Source organism: Trichosurus vulpecula, chromosome 5 (assembly GCF_011100635.1).
Source record: "Trichosurus vulpecula isolate mTriVul1 chromosome 5, mTriVul1.pri, whole genome shotgun sequence".
NCBI lineage: Eukaryota > Metazoa > Chordata > Mammalia > Diprotodontia > Phalangeridae > Trichosurus > Trichosurus vulpecula.
The window spans coordinates 283,859,468-283,871,159 of record NC_050577.1 but is presented as its reverse complement, the minus strand read 5'-3'; the positions used below and the strand labels follow the sequence as shown (position 1 = coordinate 283,871,159).

The following is an 11,692-nucleotide window of genomic DNA, read 5'->3' as shown; positions in this document are numbered from 1 at the left end:
CTAAATGGAGTTCCTAATTTACTCTTCACTGGGACAAATTCAAAAAAGGTTCAAAGAGGCACGGGGTTCCATTAAAGGGATTTAGCACTTTGGGTTGATTAGTTTTTATCTCAGCAGACAAACCTGGATGGTGCCTAGGTTGTGAGCCTCTTTCTAATAGTTAATTAAGTCTGGCTGATAATAGACCATACTAGATCAGGGTTGGTGAGCCACAGTACTATGGCCTCAGGTTACTTCTAGAATCCAGAAAGGAGAAGTTTTCAGCTGCCCTCTGGGGATCCAACTGTCCATTTTGAGCAGAAATTGGAAAGAATGAACCAGGGGGTACTATTTAGTAGTTACTGAAAGGAAATTTATGGAGCTAATATTCATTTATATAAACTATTTGGTGGTTTTATTCTAAAACCAAATTTTTATTACAAAAACAACCATAGTCAAGGAGTCCTATATTGCTAGAGTATTGGGCTTTTGTTGGCAAAAGACTGGACAAATTCTAGCTACTTTCAAATTTGTTTTTTCATTATGAACTTAAACTCCAAAAAAAGAGAACATTTCTATACATATAGGAGAACACAAAAAGAGGGATCTCTATGAACTGATGAATTTTGATTTCATACTGCCTGCTTTTGAGGGGGAAAAAGCCTCTAATAAATTCTACATATTACTTTCATAATAGCCCTGCTGGTCTGTGTTTCTTTTGGAATTTCCTGTTTTCTTCTGTGCATTTTAAAAAATGCTTCAATGGCCCTCTTTTTTTGGTGCTGGTGGGGGATCATTATTGCTAACCTTCCTCCTTCCCTCACTCCTCCTCCATTAACCAAGAGAAAGAAACTTTTTATAACAAATTAGAATAATTAAGCAAGATGAATCCACATATTGGCCATGTCCAAAAAAATATGTCTCTTTCTTCACCTTTAGCTCATCATCTCTCTTTCAGGAAGTGGGTAACACATTTAATCATAGGTCCTTCAGAGACTCCTGATCAAGTTCTCAAGTGTTTGTCTCTGCAGTGTTGTTGTCTTTGTATATCTCTAGGTTCTGCTCACTTCATGCTGCATAAATTCATACTACATAGGCCTCTCTGAAATGGTCTCTTTTGTCATATAACACAACAATATTCCATGACTGTAAGTAAGGTGGATTTTAATGTAAGTAAGGTAGATTTTTGTTATTCTTTCTTAGAGGTCAGTTTTCCAGGCTCCATGGCCATAACAATCTCTATTTCCCAGGCTCATGGTTAAAAACATCTCCACCATGCTTGTGCAGCATTATATAATGATAAATAATATCAATATGCGTGCTGAAATTGTAAACATCCACTGCAACTGTGCAGTGAGATATACGGATGAGGTGATGTAAACTTGTGAGGCTATGCTGGCAATATGACTTCTTTGTCTGTTGCCCTATAAAGCAGGTGGGCACAGGTCAGTGAATGGGGAACCTTTAGGGTTGAATGCACAAACTGTAATTCCGTGTGTGCCTAGAATGACCCCCATCAAGGCTTGAGGGGAATCTGTGTTTGCCTCAACTGGCCCCCATTGAGGCTTGAGGGGATTTAGGGAAATGTACAAGTTGTGCCTGTCTCAGGGTAGTTGCCTCGCCTTGCTGTGGGCCCCTACTAGAAGGGTGATTAGGGAACGCTGTAGGAGTTTGTGCTCATTATCAGCAATCCTTGTGAGAAAACTAGACTAGAATAAAGTAAGATTACTAACTCCTGTCTTTCTTGTCTGACCAGATTAAGTGAACCTGTGATAGCAGCCATCCTGTGTGCTAGTGTTATCTGTCTTACAATGACATCTACTGATATGCCACAATTTATTCAGCTATTTCCCAATCACATTAGAAACAATCTAAGGGAACCTCCTTCATTTTGCTTTTAGCTCTTTGTTCCTTGGGTATTACCCTTCCTCGTAATTTCCCCTCCTTAACTGTTCCCTTCCACACACACGTATTTCTCTGTTGAGTTTGACATAGTTTTACATCAACAACCTGCCTTTGTGTTTGAGATGAGATTCACCTAATGCCCCCTGCCCCTGCCCCTTCCTCCACATACCCCAATTATGCTAGATAGTAAGTTCTATCCCCTTCTTCCTCCTTTCTATTGTATTTCTTTTACCCTTGCTTCTCTTTCTCTTTTTTAAAACCTCAGAACAGAACCAATCTACCTCCTTGGACCTCTGATTTTATCTCCCTAAATACTCTTTGAAAACAGAAGGTTCTGAAGGGACCCTTGTGATGCATTTTATTATTTATGCATTTGCCTTAATATGACTTTCTATGATGTTATTATTTCTTTTGCTGTATTGTTAAATAAACATTTGTCTAATGTTTAAAAGTGTCATTATTGTGAATGGGTTGTCAAAGTAAATATCATGTACTCTGTGAATGTGTTGTTACCTTGTAAGAAGCTGGTGGTGTAAATGGTAAATACAATGAGGTCTCAAGGGCTAGAGTGGTGAGTAAGGGGGGAAGGGTGTGTATTTTTTCTCAACATGATTATCCTTAGAATCCTTAGAGAGTTTGAATATAGCTGTGTGGTAGTAGTCTGCCTCTGGAAAGTTACACCTCTCAGGGTGAGGGCAGGTTACAGTACATCTTTCTCATAGAGTGCTAATAGTCTAAAAGGGGAATAAGATTTCAAACCTTGGTGACTGGAAAGATGGGGGTACTCTTGGTAGAAATGGGTAAGTTAAAAACAAGAGCAGTTTTGGGGGAAAGATAAGTGAATTCTGTTTTAGATATGTTGACTTTGAGATCCCTCTTGATCATTTGGATAGATAAGTTCAGCTGGTAGTTGGTGAAATAGGACTAGAGCTCAGGAGAGACGTATGGATTTGAATCACCGTGTGAGGATAATTGAAATTTGGGATCTGATAAACTCACCAAGGGGGAACAGAAAGGAGAAAAGAGGGCTCAGGAGAGCCCTAGGGAGCTTGCAGAAAGCAAGTGGAACATGATAGTGATTCAGCAAAGAAGGTAAGAGGAAAACCAAGAGATAATAATGTCACAAAAAGCCAGGAAATAAATAAAATCCATATGGAAATGATGATCAACACTGAAAGAGGTTAAGGGTAAAAACTGAGAAAAGATATTAGAGACGGCAAGGTCATTGGTACCTTTGGAAGTAGCAGATTTAGTTGAGTGGTAGAGTTAGAAATCATATTTGGAGGGGTGAATAAAATATGAGGAAAAGGAAGAAGCAAAATATGGAAAGCTTTTCCAAGGAATTTGGCACAGAAAGGAAGAAAAGATAAAATATGAGGAGTGGTAACATCAACTGAAGGTTATTTAAGGATGTGGAAGATACTGGCACATTTTTAGGCTTCAGGGAAGGAATCAGGGGAGGAGAGATTGAAAATAAGGGAGACCCCCCCCAAATAAAAGAAAATAAGGGAGTGAGGCAAGCAGAGCCAAATGGTAGAGTGTAGAGACAGCAACCCAGTCGAACTCTTCAACATTAGCTTGCAAATAACTTTAAAATAATGCCTCAAATTGAATTCTGGAGCAGCAGAGCCAACAAAAGGTTGGGGTGAGACATTTTTTTCAGGCAATGAAAACTTAGGAGATCAGCAAAAGAGGTCTGTGATATCTGGAGCAATAGCCACAATTGTGGCAGCAAAACCTAGAGATGGCAAGAGGGTCAGATGACTGATCAGAAAGAGATCATAGGGAACTCTTTGCTGGCACTGGGTTCAGGGTCTGCTGCTGTTTTGCAACTCAGAAAAGCAGTGAACACACCTCCCCCTTGATCACATCACCTTGGAAGCACTGAAAACTTGTAGACCCCTGAAACTATCTCTGAAAGTAGCATGAAAAAGCCTAAAGCTTGGAACAGCATCTCCCCACCCTCAGGTGAACAAGAGCCCAACTTTAACATTAAGTTCAAAGTCAAGAAATAGGCCAGAAAAATGAGCAAATAACCAAAAAAAGAACCTGAACGTTAAAAAGCCACTACAGTAGCAGGAAAGACCAACACACAAGCTCAGAAGAAAGCAGCAATCTGAAAACAGCTACAATCAAAGCCTCCAAGAAAAAAAGTAATTGGATACAAGCCCAACAAGAATTCCTGGAAGACTTAAAGAAAGAGGTAAGAACAGTAGAGGAAAAATTGGAAAAAGAAATGAGAGTGATGCAAGAAAATCATGAAAAGAGAGTTAACAGTTTGGTAAAAGAAGTGCAAAAAATACTGAAGAAAATAACAACTTAAGAAAGCAGAATGGTCTGATGATAAAAAAGGCAGAAAAATTCACTAAAGAAAAGAATGTCTTAAAAAGCAGAATAGGCCACATGGAAAAGGAGGTACAAAAATTCACTCAAGAAAAAAAACTCCTTAAAAAGCTGAGTTGGCTAAACAGAAATTGGGCAAATAGAAGCTAATGTCTCCATAAAACATCCAGAAACAATAAAACAAAATCAAAAGAATGAAAAAGTAGAAGAAAATGTGAAATATTTCATCAGAAAAACAATGGACCTGGAAAATAAATCAAGGAGTCCAATAATTTAATTATTCAGGTAGTCCTATAATTTAAGAATCATTGGAGGTGCAAGCAGCAACAAGTTCCCTAGCTTTCGGCCCTTTCTCACTGGCTTTCCTTCTCCAACTCCACCTTCTCCCTCTGTATTGATGAGGCAACAGGCCATCTCCTTTGCCAAGGACTTCCTGGCCAGTGGCATAACCACTGCTACCTTCAAGACTGTGGTGGCCCCCATTGAGAGAGTTAGGCTACTATTTTTGGTGCAGCATAAAAGTAAACAAATTGCTGCAGAGAAGCAGTACAAAGGCCTAGTGGATTGTATAGTCTGAATTCCAAAGGAATAAGGGGTGCTTTCCTTCTGGCGGGGTAACTTAGCAAAGGTCATCAGATATTTCCCCACCCAGGCCTTTAACTTTGTCTTTAAGTAAAAGTATAAGCAGGTGTCTCTGGGAGGAGTGGACAAGCACACACAGTTTTGGAGGTATTTTGCTGGCAATCTTGCCTCTGGCGGTGCAGCTGGAGCCACTTCTCTCTGCTTTGTCTGCCCTCTTGGATTTTGCGAGACCTGGCTTGGCAGCTGATGTTGGGAAATCTGGCACTGAGAATTCAAAGGCCTGGGAGACTGCCTTGTGAAAATGACCAAGTCTGAAGGAATTCGTGGCTTGTGTCAAGTTTTCAGTGTCTCAGTGCAGCTTACTTTGGAATCAATGATAGAACAAAAGGCATGCTCCCAGATCTGAAGAACATTCATATTGTGATAAGCTGGATGATTGTGCAATCAGTGACTGCTGTAGCCAGGATGGTCTCCTATCCTTTTGATACAGTAAGGAGGCAAATGATGATGCAGTCTGGGCACAAAGGAGCTGATATCATGTACACTGGGACAATTGACTGCTGGAAGAAGATTGCTAAAGATGAGGGTGGCAAAGCTTTCTTCAAGGCTGTTTGGTCCAATGTTCTTAGAGGCATGGGTGGAGCTTTCCTGCTTGTCCTGTATGATGAATTGAAGAAAGGAATCTAAGTACATCCTAACTAAAAAGGAACTAATTAAAAAAGGAATTGGTGAATATAGATCATGTGGACTATTTAACCATACTTAGCATTTTGGACTAATTACCTTCACGAAATTCCTGTTGTCTTTTTATCCAGGCCAGATCACGTTTGTAGGGGAGCTGGAAAAAGCTAAGGGACTCATTTATTGTGGTCCATTATTCACACAATGGAACAGATGATTTAGTATATTGATTCTACTGGGTTTCGGGAAAATAACAGTTACTGTGGGGCCAAGGAGGCAGACCAACTTACACCGTCAAGTTTAAATGCTCTTTTTTGGGACCATAAATTTGTGTTTAAGTATTTATTTAAAAAAAAAGTCATGTCTCCCATTTGTACTTAAGCACTATATATACTATTTTGCACAGCTGACTATTTGGCAGTTATGATGATCTGTGTTGGGCATTCTGTTGTAAAACAATAAATACACAGAAGACTCTCAAACAAAGAATTATTGGACTACTTGAAAGCCATGATCAAAAAAAAGAACTTAGACATCATGTTTTAAGAAATTATAAAGGACAACTGCCCTGATATTTTGGACCAGAGGGTAAAATAAAAATGGAAAGACTCTACTGATCACCTCCTAACAGAAACCCCAAAATGAAAACTCCCAACCAAATTCCAGAGCTCCTAGGCAAAGGAGAAAATATTGTAAGTATCCAGAAAGAAACTATTCAAATATCTTGGAGCCGTAGTCAGGTTCACACCAGATTTAGCAGCTTCTACGTTAAAGGAGTGGAGGGTTTGGAATATGATATTCTGGAAGGTAGAGGATAAGATTACAATAAAGAATAACATACCCAGCAAAACTGAGTATAATTCTTCAGGGGGAAAAAATGGAAATTTAATGAAATAGAGGACTTTCAAACATTCCTGATGAAAGGACCAGAGCTGAAGAGAAAATCTGGCATTCAAACATAAGTTTCAAGAGGAGTATAAAAAGTAAACATGAAAGAGAAATCATAAAGGATTCAATAAGGTTAAACTATTTACATTCCTATACGGGAAGATGATAAATGTTACTCTTAAGAACTTTATCATCATTAGGGTAGTTAGAAGGACTCTACAGAAAGCAGGCAGGGTCTTACCGTGTTGAAAGAGAGGAATGGCAGTGGTTTAGTGAGAGAAGAGGTTAGGAATAGCTATTGTGGAGAGTGTTTTAGAAAGTTAATAAGAAAAAAAAGAAAGAAAAAAATCAACTAGGAAAGAGTAAAAAAGATTGATGTACAATAGTAAGGGTCCAGTTGAGATATACAACTTGTTGTGAATCCATGCATCACACTTACATGACTTTCTTCATTGGTATTCAGCAGCTAAAATGGATGTTGAGAATACTCCAATATTGAGCTTTACCAAGGGATAATTCACCAATAGGACAATGGTGACTGGGATTCAGGGGTTTAGGATGGACAGATCTTCAGATTGTTCAGCATATTGTTACATGTTTGATTACAGTATGGGATCAAAGAGATCATGAGCTCAGCTCCCAAATGAGTCAGTCTTGTTCTGGTTTGTGGTCACAAAGGAGGCAGAGTGATGTGATGTAAAGAGCATAAAAACTGGGAGTCTAGAACCTAAATCCCATTCAGTCATTGTTCCCAGTGCAATGTTAATAAACTCCCTTAACTTCTCTGGATCTTAGTTATGGCATCTGTAAAATGAAAGTATTTAAATGACATGCCATATCTTTCAGCCTTGGCATTCTATGACTGCTTTCCTAACTATTGCTTGCTGTTTTCAGAGGCAGGAGATGAGATAACACTAATAGAACAGTTCAAGTGAAAAACAACTTAAAGGGGATGCCCTACTTTAAGTAGTTCATTATCATGTGACTTGAGTAGAAGGACAGCATGTGGCATTCATAGTATATGGATGCAATGCTGCCAAAAATGATACCACAGAATTTACCCCATACCTGATAATGTAGAGGTGGTAGACATGTTTACATATTTACATGTACTTGGAGACATAAAGAGTCACAAGAAGTATATCTCTAAACTGAAAATTGGTCTACTATCAAAGTATGCTAGAGCTAGCTCAAACTGGCTCACAAAAGTCAGTTGTTAAATTTTCAGTGTGAGACATTTACACTTCAGAAATATGCTACAAATCTCAGCTAGATTTTTTTTGTTTGCCTAGACTTATGAAAGTGATAGAGAAAATGTTAACAATGCAAATTAAACTTTGAAATGTGTCATCTATATCTTTTTGCTCCTGGAGAGTTTGTTGTTTCTGCCTACCATCTAGATACGGTTTCAGCTCAGAAAAACTAAGGTAGGAACAAGCAGTAGAATGACTGTGCTTAAAATCAGAAATTCTGTGGAGGGAGGCCTGCAGAAAAATCTTGTTATTCAGAGAAAAGCCAACCCACAGTAAGTACCTGAAAGGCTGGGCAATTTGCCCTTCTTTAAAATCACAGCTGAGGTCATATGCTGTCATGTCCCTGAAAAAAAAATACATCTCAACTACCTCTTTCCCAACAGTTGTTTGAAGTCCCTGATCTCCAGGAGGGAAATATCAATGGAGTGACTATTAATCAGGCTACACAAAGATGGAGTCATTCAGCAGTTGCCAATAAAGATTGTTGGAGCTAGAGAACAGCTCTGAAGGAAACTGTTTTTGCTGAGGACCAATGGCATCATAGGCTAGTGTCTTGACTTTCAAGGGAATTGGATTTAAGTGAGGTGTGGCTGCACCAAGTCATGTCTCATTCTGTCTTCCAGAGACATCAAGGTCCAATGGCAAGACATAGGTCAGGATGACTTGCAATGGCCTAGAATGCAATGGATGACCTTGGTGTTTTCAATGTCTGCCATTTGTATAGGTAAGAAACCATGAGATTCACAGAGAATTAGGTAAATTAACTGACTTGACCCAAAAGAGACCCCTTGCTCAAACCAAGGGAGTGGGTAAATCTGGAGCCTGCCCCTTTCTTGTCTAATATGCCTACAGAGTGCTCTAAGGAACACAGAATCTGAACTTAGTAACAGCCAAGCCAAATGAAACAGAAGTTCAGAGTTGAGATTCTGTCTCAGTGTGCATGAGGATGTAGACTTGGCCTATCAGCAAATGATTAGCACTGCAGTCCAGGAGGTCTAAAGACACCATAGATACTGAGCTGGTAGCAGGTCTTTGCACAAATTCTAGCATTAATTGACTAGCAAACAAATTAACTTGTACAGTGTGACTGTTTCAGTTGTGGCTCAGTTAGGTAAGAATAAATCTCTAGTGTCTCTTCCCCTCACTCTTCTCCAAAGGAATCTTGTTGCCAGGAGGTTGGGGGTCAAAAACTGCTCTCCTCAGAGAGAGGGAATATAGGGCTAGAATAATATTGTACGGGAAGTAAATTTTAGTTACAGGCTACACTACTGGTCATTATCTCTGAACAGGAAAGAAGCGCCCCAAAGCTATGTATCCAAGGCATGACTTCCCCCTACCAAATGCCAGATCCACAATGAACATACATAGTAAATAGTAAATAAACCCTTTTATCCAAGGTGATTGCAAAATAGAAATTCAAGAAAGTCTACATAGGTTAATATATACCAGGTAATACACAAAGTAAATGAACTCACCCATTGGGAGTAACTCAGTTCAACTAGGAGAGAGAGTCCCAGATCTCAGCCAAGGGTAAATTCTAGGATATAATCTGGGAATGACGACATGATCAAAGTCCTACATGACAGCTTCTTCCCAGAGTCTTTCTCTCCCTTCAGTGAGGTGAAGAAAGGTTGGAATGCTTCTCTCTCTCTCTTTTTATTTTGCTTTGCCTTTTTTTTATTCAATCAAAGTTAAGACCAGTGGATAAACATAAATATAGCACAATTACTTCAGATCATTCTTCATATTTGTGTACATACAGACTGATGAACTTAATCCCAGTGAAACCTGCAGGCAGCAATGAAGTGCATATAGCCTTTCCTCCCCTCGCTCAAAAAGAATTTTTAAAAACCACACAAACTTATAATCTCTCTCATTACAAATGATTCATACATAAATAGGTCATGGGTGCAAAGAAGCTAATATGCTAACATATGTATAACCTTTGTTAATGAAAAACAGAAGCAGCCATAATGATTAAAATACATTCAGTTACTGATAACTAGTTGTGCCATAAGGGGCACTATCCAAAGACAAATCATGCTGCAGAGAAAAGTTATAGATACACACAATGAGAAAATAAACTGCTGCAATGTTTAATACTGGAAAAGCACAGCCCTCCAATATTTATCCATGTTTGTTATAAAAGCCCTCTGCACTCAACTAAAATTAAAATGATCTTAAAAGGATAATACTTGTAAAGTTTACTTCAGTCTTTTCAGCCTGTAATATCAATTAAGTTGGGACTTTCTTACTGTTTTAAAATGATTAATTAAGTGTCTTTGAATCTTACTAGGTGCTAAGCCCCAGGTCCAAACCCCTGTCTATTAGGTGCTAAGCCTATGTGGGTGTGAATTGGTAACTAAGGTGGGGCTCCAGGTGGGGCCAATGGAGGAAGGTCTGATTATATCTTTGCTCCCAAGTAGGCCCAAAACCCCTAGCTATTAGGTGCTAAGCCAGTGTGGGTAAAGCCCTCAAGGTCATAGGGGGAGGTGCTAACTCCAGAGGCAATAGTAAGAGCCCAAGTTCTAGTCGCTCAGATGACGTTTGATGATGGCTAAAGAGTGCATAAAAAGGTAAGTCAGAGCTATTTGCTTAGGGCTGTCACTCTTGGTGGTGTTCTGATGTGGAGACTCTGGGCAGTTGTAGTTAAGCTTGTAAACCCAGATGTTGAGACTTTGTTAAACTCTGGTAACTATGAATTGAGATTTGTCTGCAAGGTCTGTCTGTGGATGTTTGTAATTTGTTTGTATTTCCTCTGAAGCTCAGGGTGCTGGCTTTTCCCCCTGAGCTGAGTGAACGATATTTGTATGTTGGATTAAAGTAAGATTGTTAACCCCTTAACGTTGTTTTCCTTAGTAAAGCAGATCAAAAGAACCTGGGCTTGCAGTGTTCTGTGAGATGGTTGTTGTTGGTTTTACACCCCCCACAGCAGCTGCTAGCCAGATTGTTGTAACATAGCCACAGAAACTGCAATGGAAATAAATGTTCAGAGTCATTTTCAAAACAAAAACAAAAATCTATTCTTCTTATGACATGTTTGATTAAAAGGTCTATGCAAGATTCATTGCTCTACATTCCCAATGACTAGGAAAAACATGCTCAAGTCAATTTAGTTTGCGGATGGTCAAAAGGATTTTTGTATTTCAGCAGGAGTTCAAATCTTCTGGATTTTTCCCCCAACAACTACTGGATTTTCTTTTCTGATTTTCTCAGCAGCATCAGCTTTGTGATTGTAAGAGCAATTGTGTACATCTGAGTAATGGTGCACACCATAGTAAACCTTTCCACACCAGCATTCAAACCCAGTCAATCCCACTTTCTTCCTGCACATGAAACAGCGATTCTTTTTTTGTTTTGGTTTGTCAAGTGACTTGTTTTGCTCTTCAGAGGGCTGCTGTGCAGTGTCTGATACTGAAGCTTGCAGATTGTCTGTTTCAGGTACTGCTTTGTCCACAGATGTACTTTCCCCTTGGGTAGACGCTACAGGGTCTGATAAAAGTAACTGATTTGATACAGGGCTTGGCTGCATAGATGGGGAAGACATGGAGTCTAATGTTGATTGGGCTTCTGGGACATTGCCCTCTCTGCACTGAACTGGTAAAGATTCAGACAGACTACTGATGGAAGTTGCAGGTGGGCTAATTCTACCATTACTACTATTCTGCCTTTGAAGATGTTCTTTATAGCATACTGAACACATGCCATTTGTACGAAGGCTTCCGTAAAATCCACAGCCAATGGAACAAAGCATAGGCACTTGGCTATGGTTAGTTTCTTGAGCCATGTTCCTCTTCCTTGCACACAGTTGAGGTTGATGAAAAAACAGCTGTCCTGTCTCTTGAGACAGACACTAGTTTCCTTACTTCCCCACCCTCATAAGCAGCTACTTAAAGTTTGAGTTTTATGCAAGAAAACATTTTAAAGCCTTCAGTGTTTTATTGCAGCAGACTTGTTTCATTCCTGCTGTGCTATAAAAGATGACCAAATGCAGAGATCCACTCATAATATTCCAAAAGTTTCTTTATAATCTAAGTTACCTTGTACATATAACAGGTATT

At 39.3% G+C, this 11,692-nt stretch overlaps 1 protein-coding gene and 1 pseudogene across 1 annotated transcript; one reads left to right on the top strand and one right to left on the bottom strand.

The window, feature by feature from the left end:
- The first annotated feature begins 4,624 nt into the window (after positions 1-4,624).
- LOC118850620 lies at positions 4,625-5,496 on the top strand (annotated as a pseudogene).
- Positions 5,497-10,788: 5,292 nt separating this feature from the next.
- Positions 10,789-11,422, bottom strand: LOC118850621 (AN1-type zinc finger protein 6-like). Its single transcript, XM_036760175.1, has one exon. It carries the CDS (start codon positions 11,416-11,418, stop codon positions 10,789-10,791), a length of 630 nt encoding a protein of 209 aa, XP_036616070.1. The 5' UTR covers positions 11,419-11,422.
- Positions 11,423-11,692: the final 270 nt, after the last annotated feature.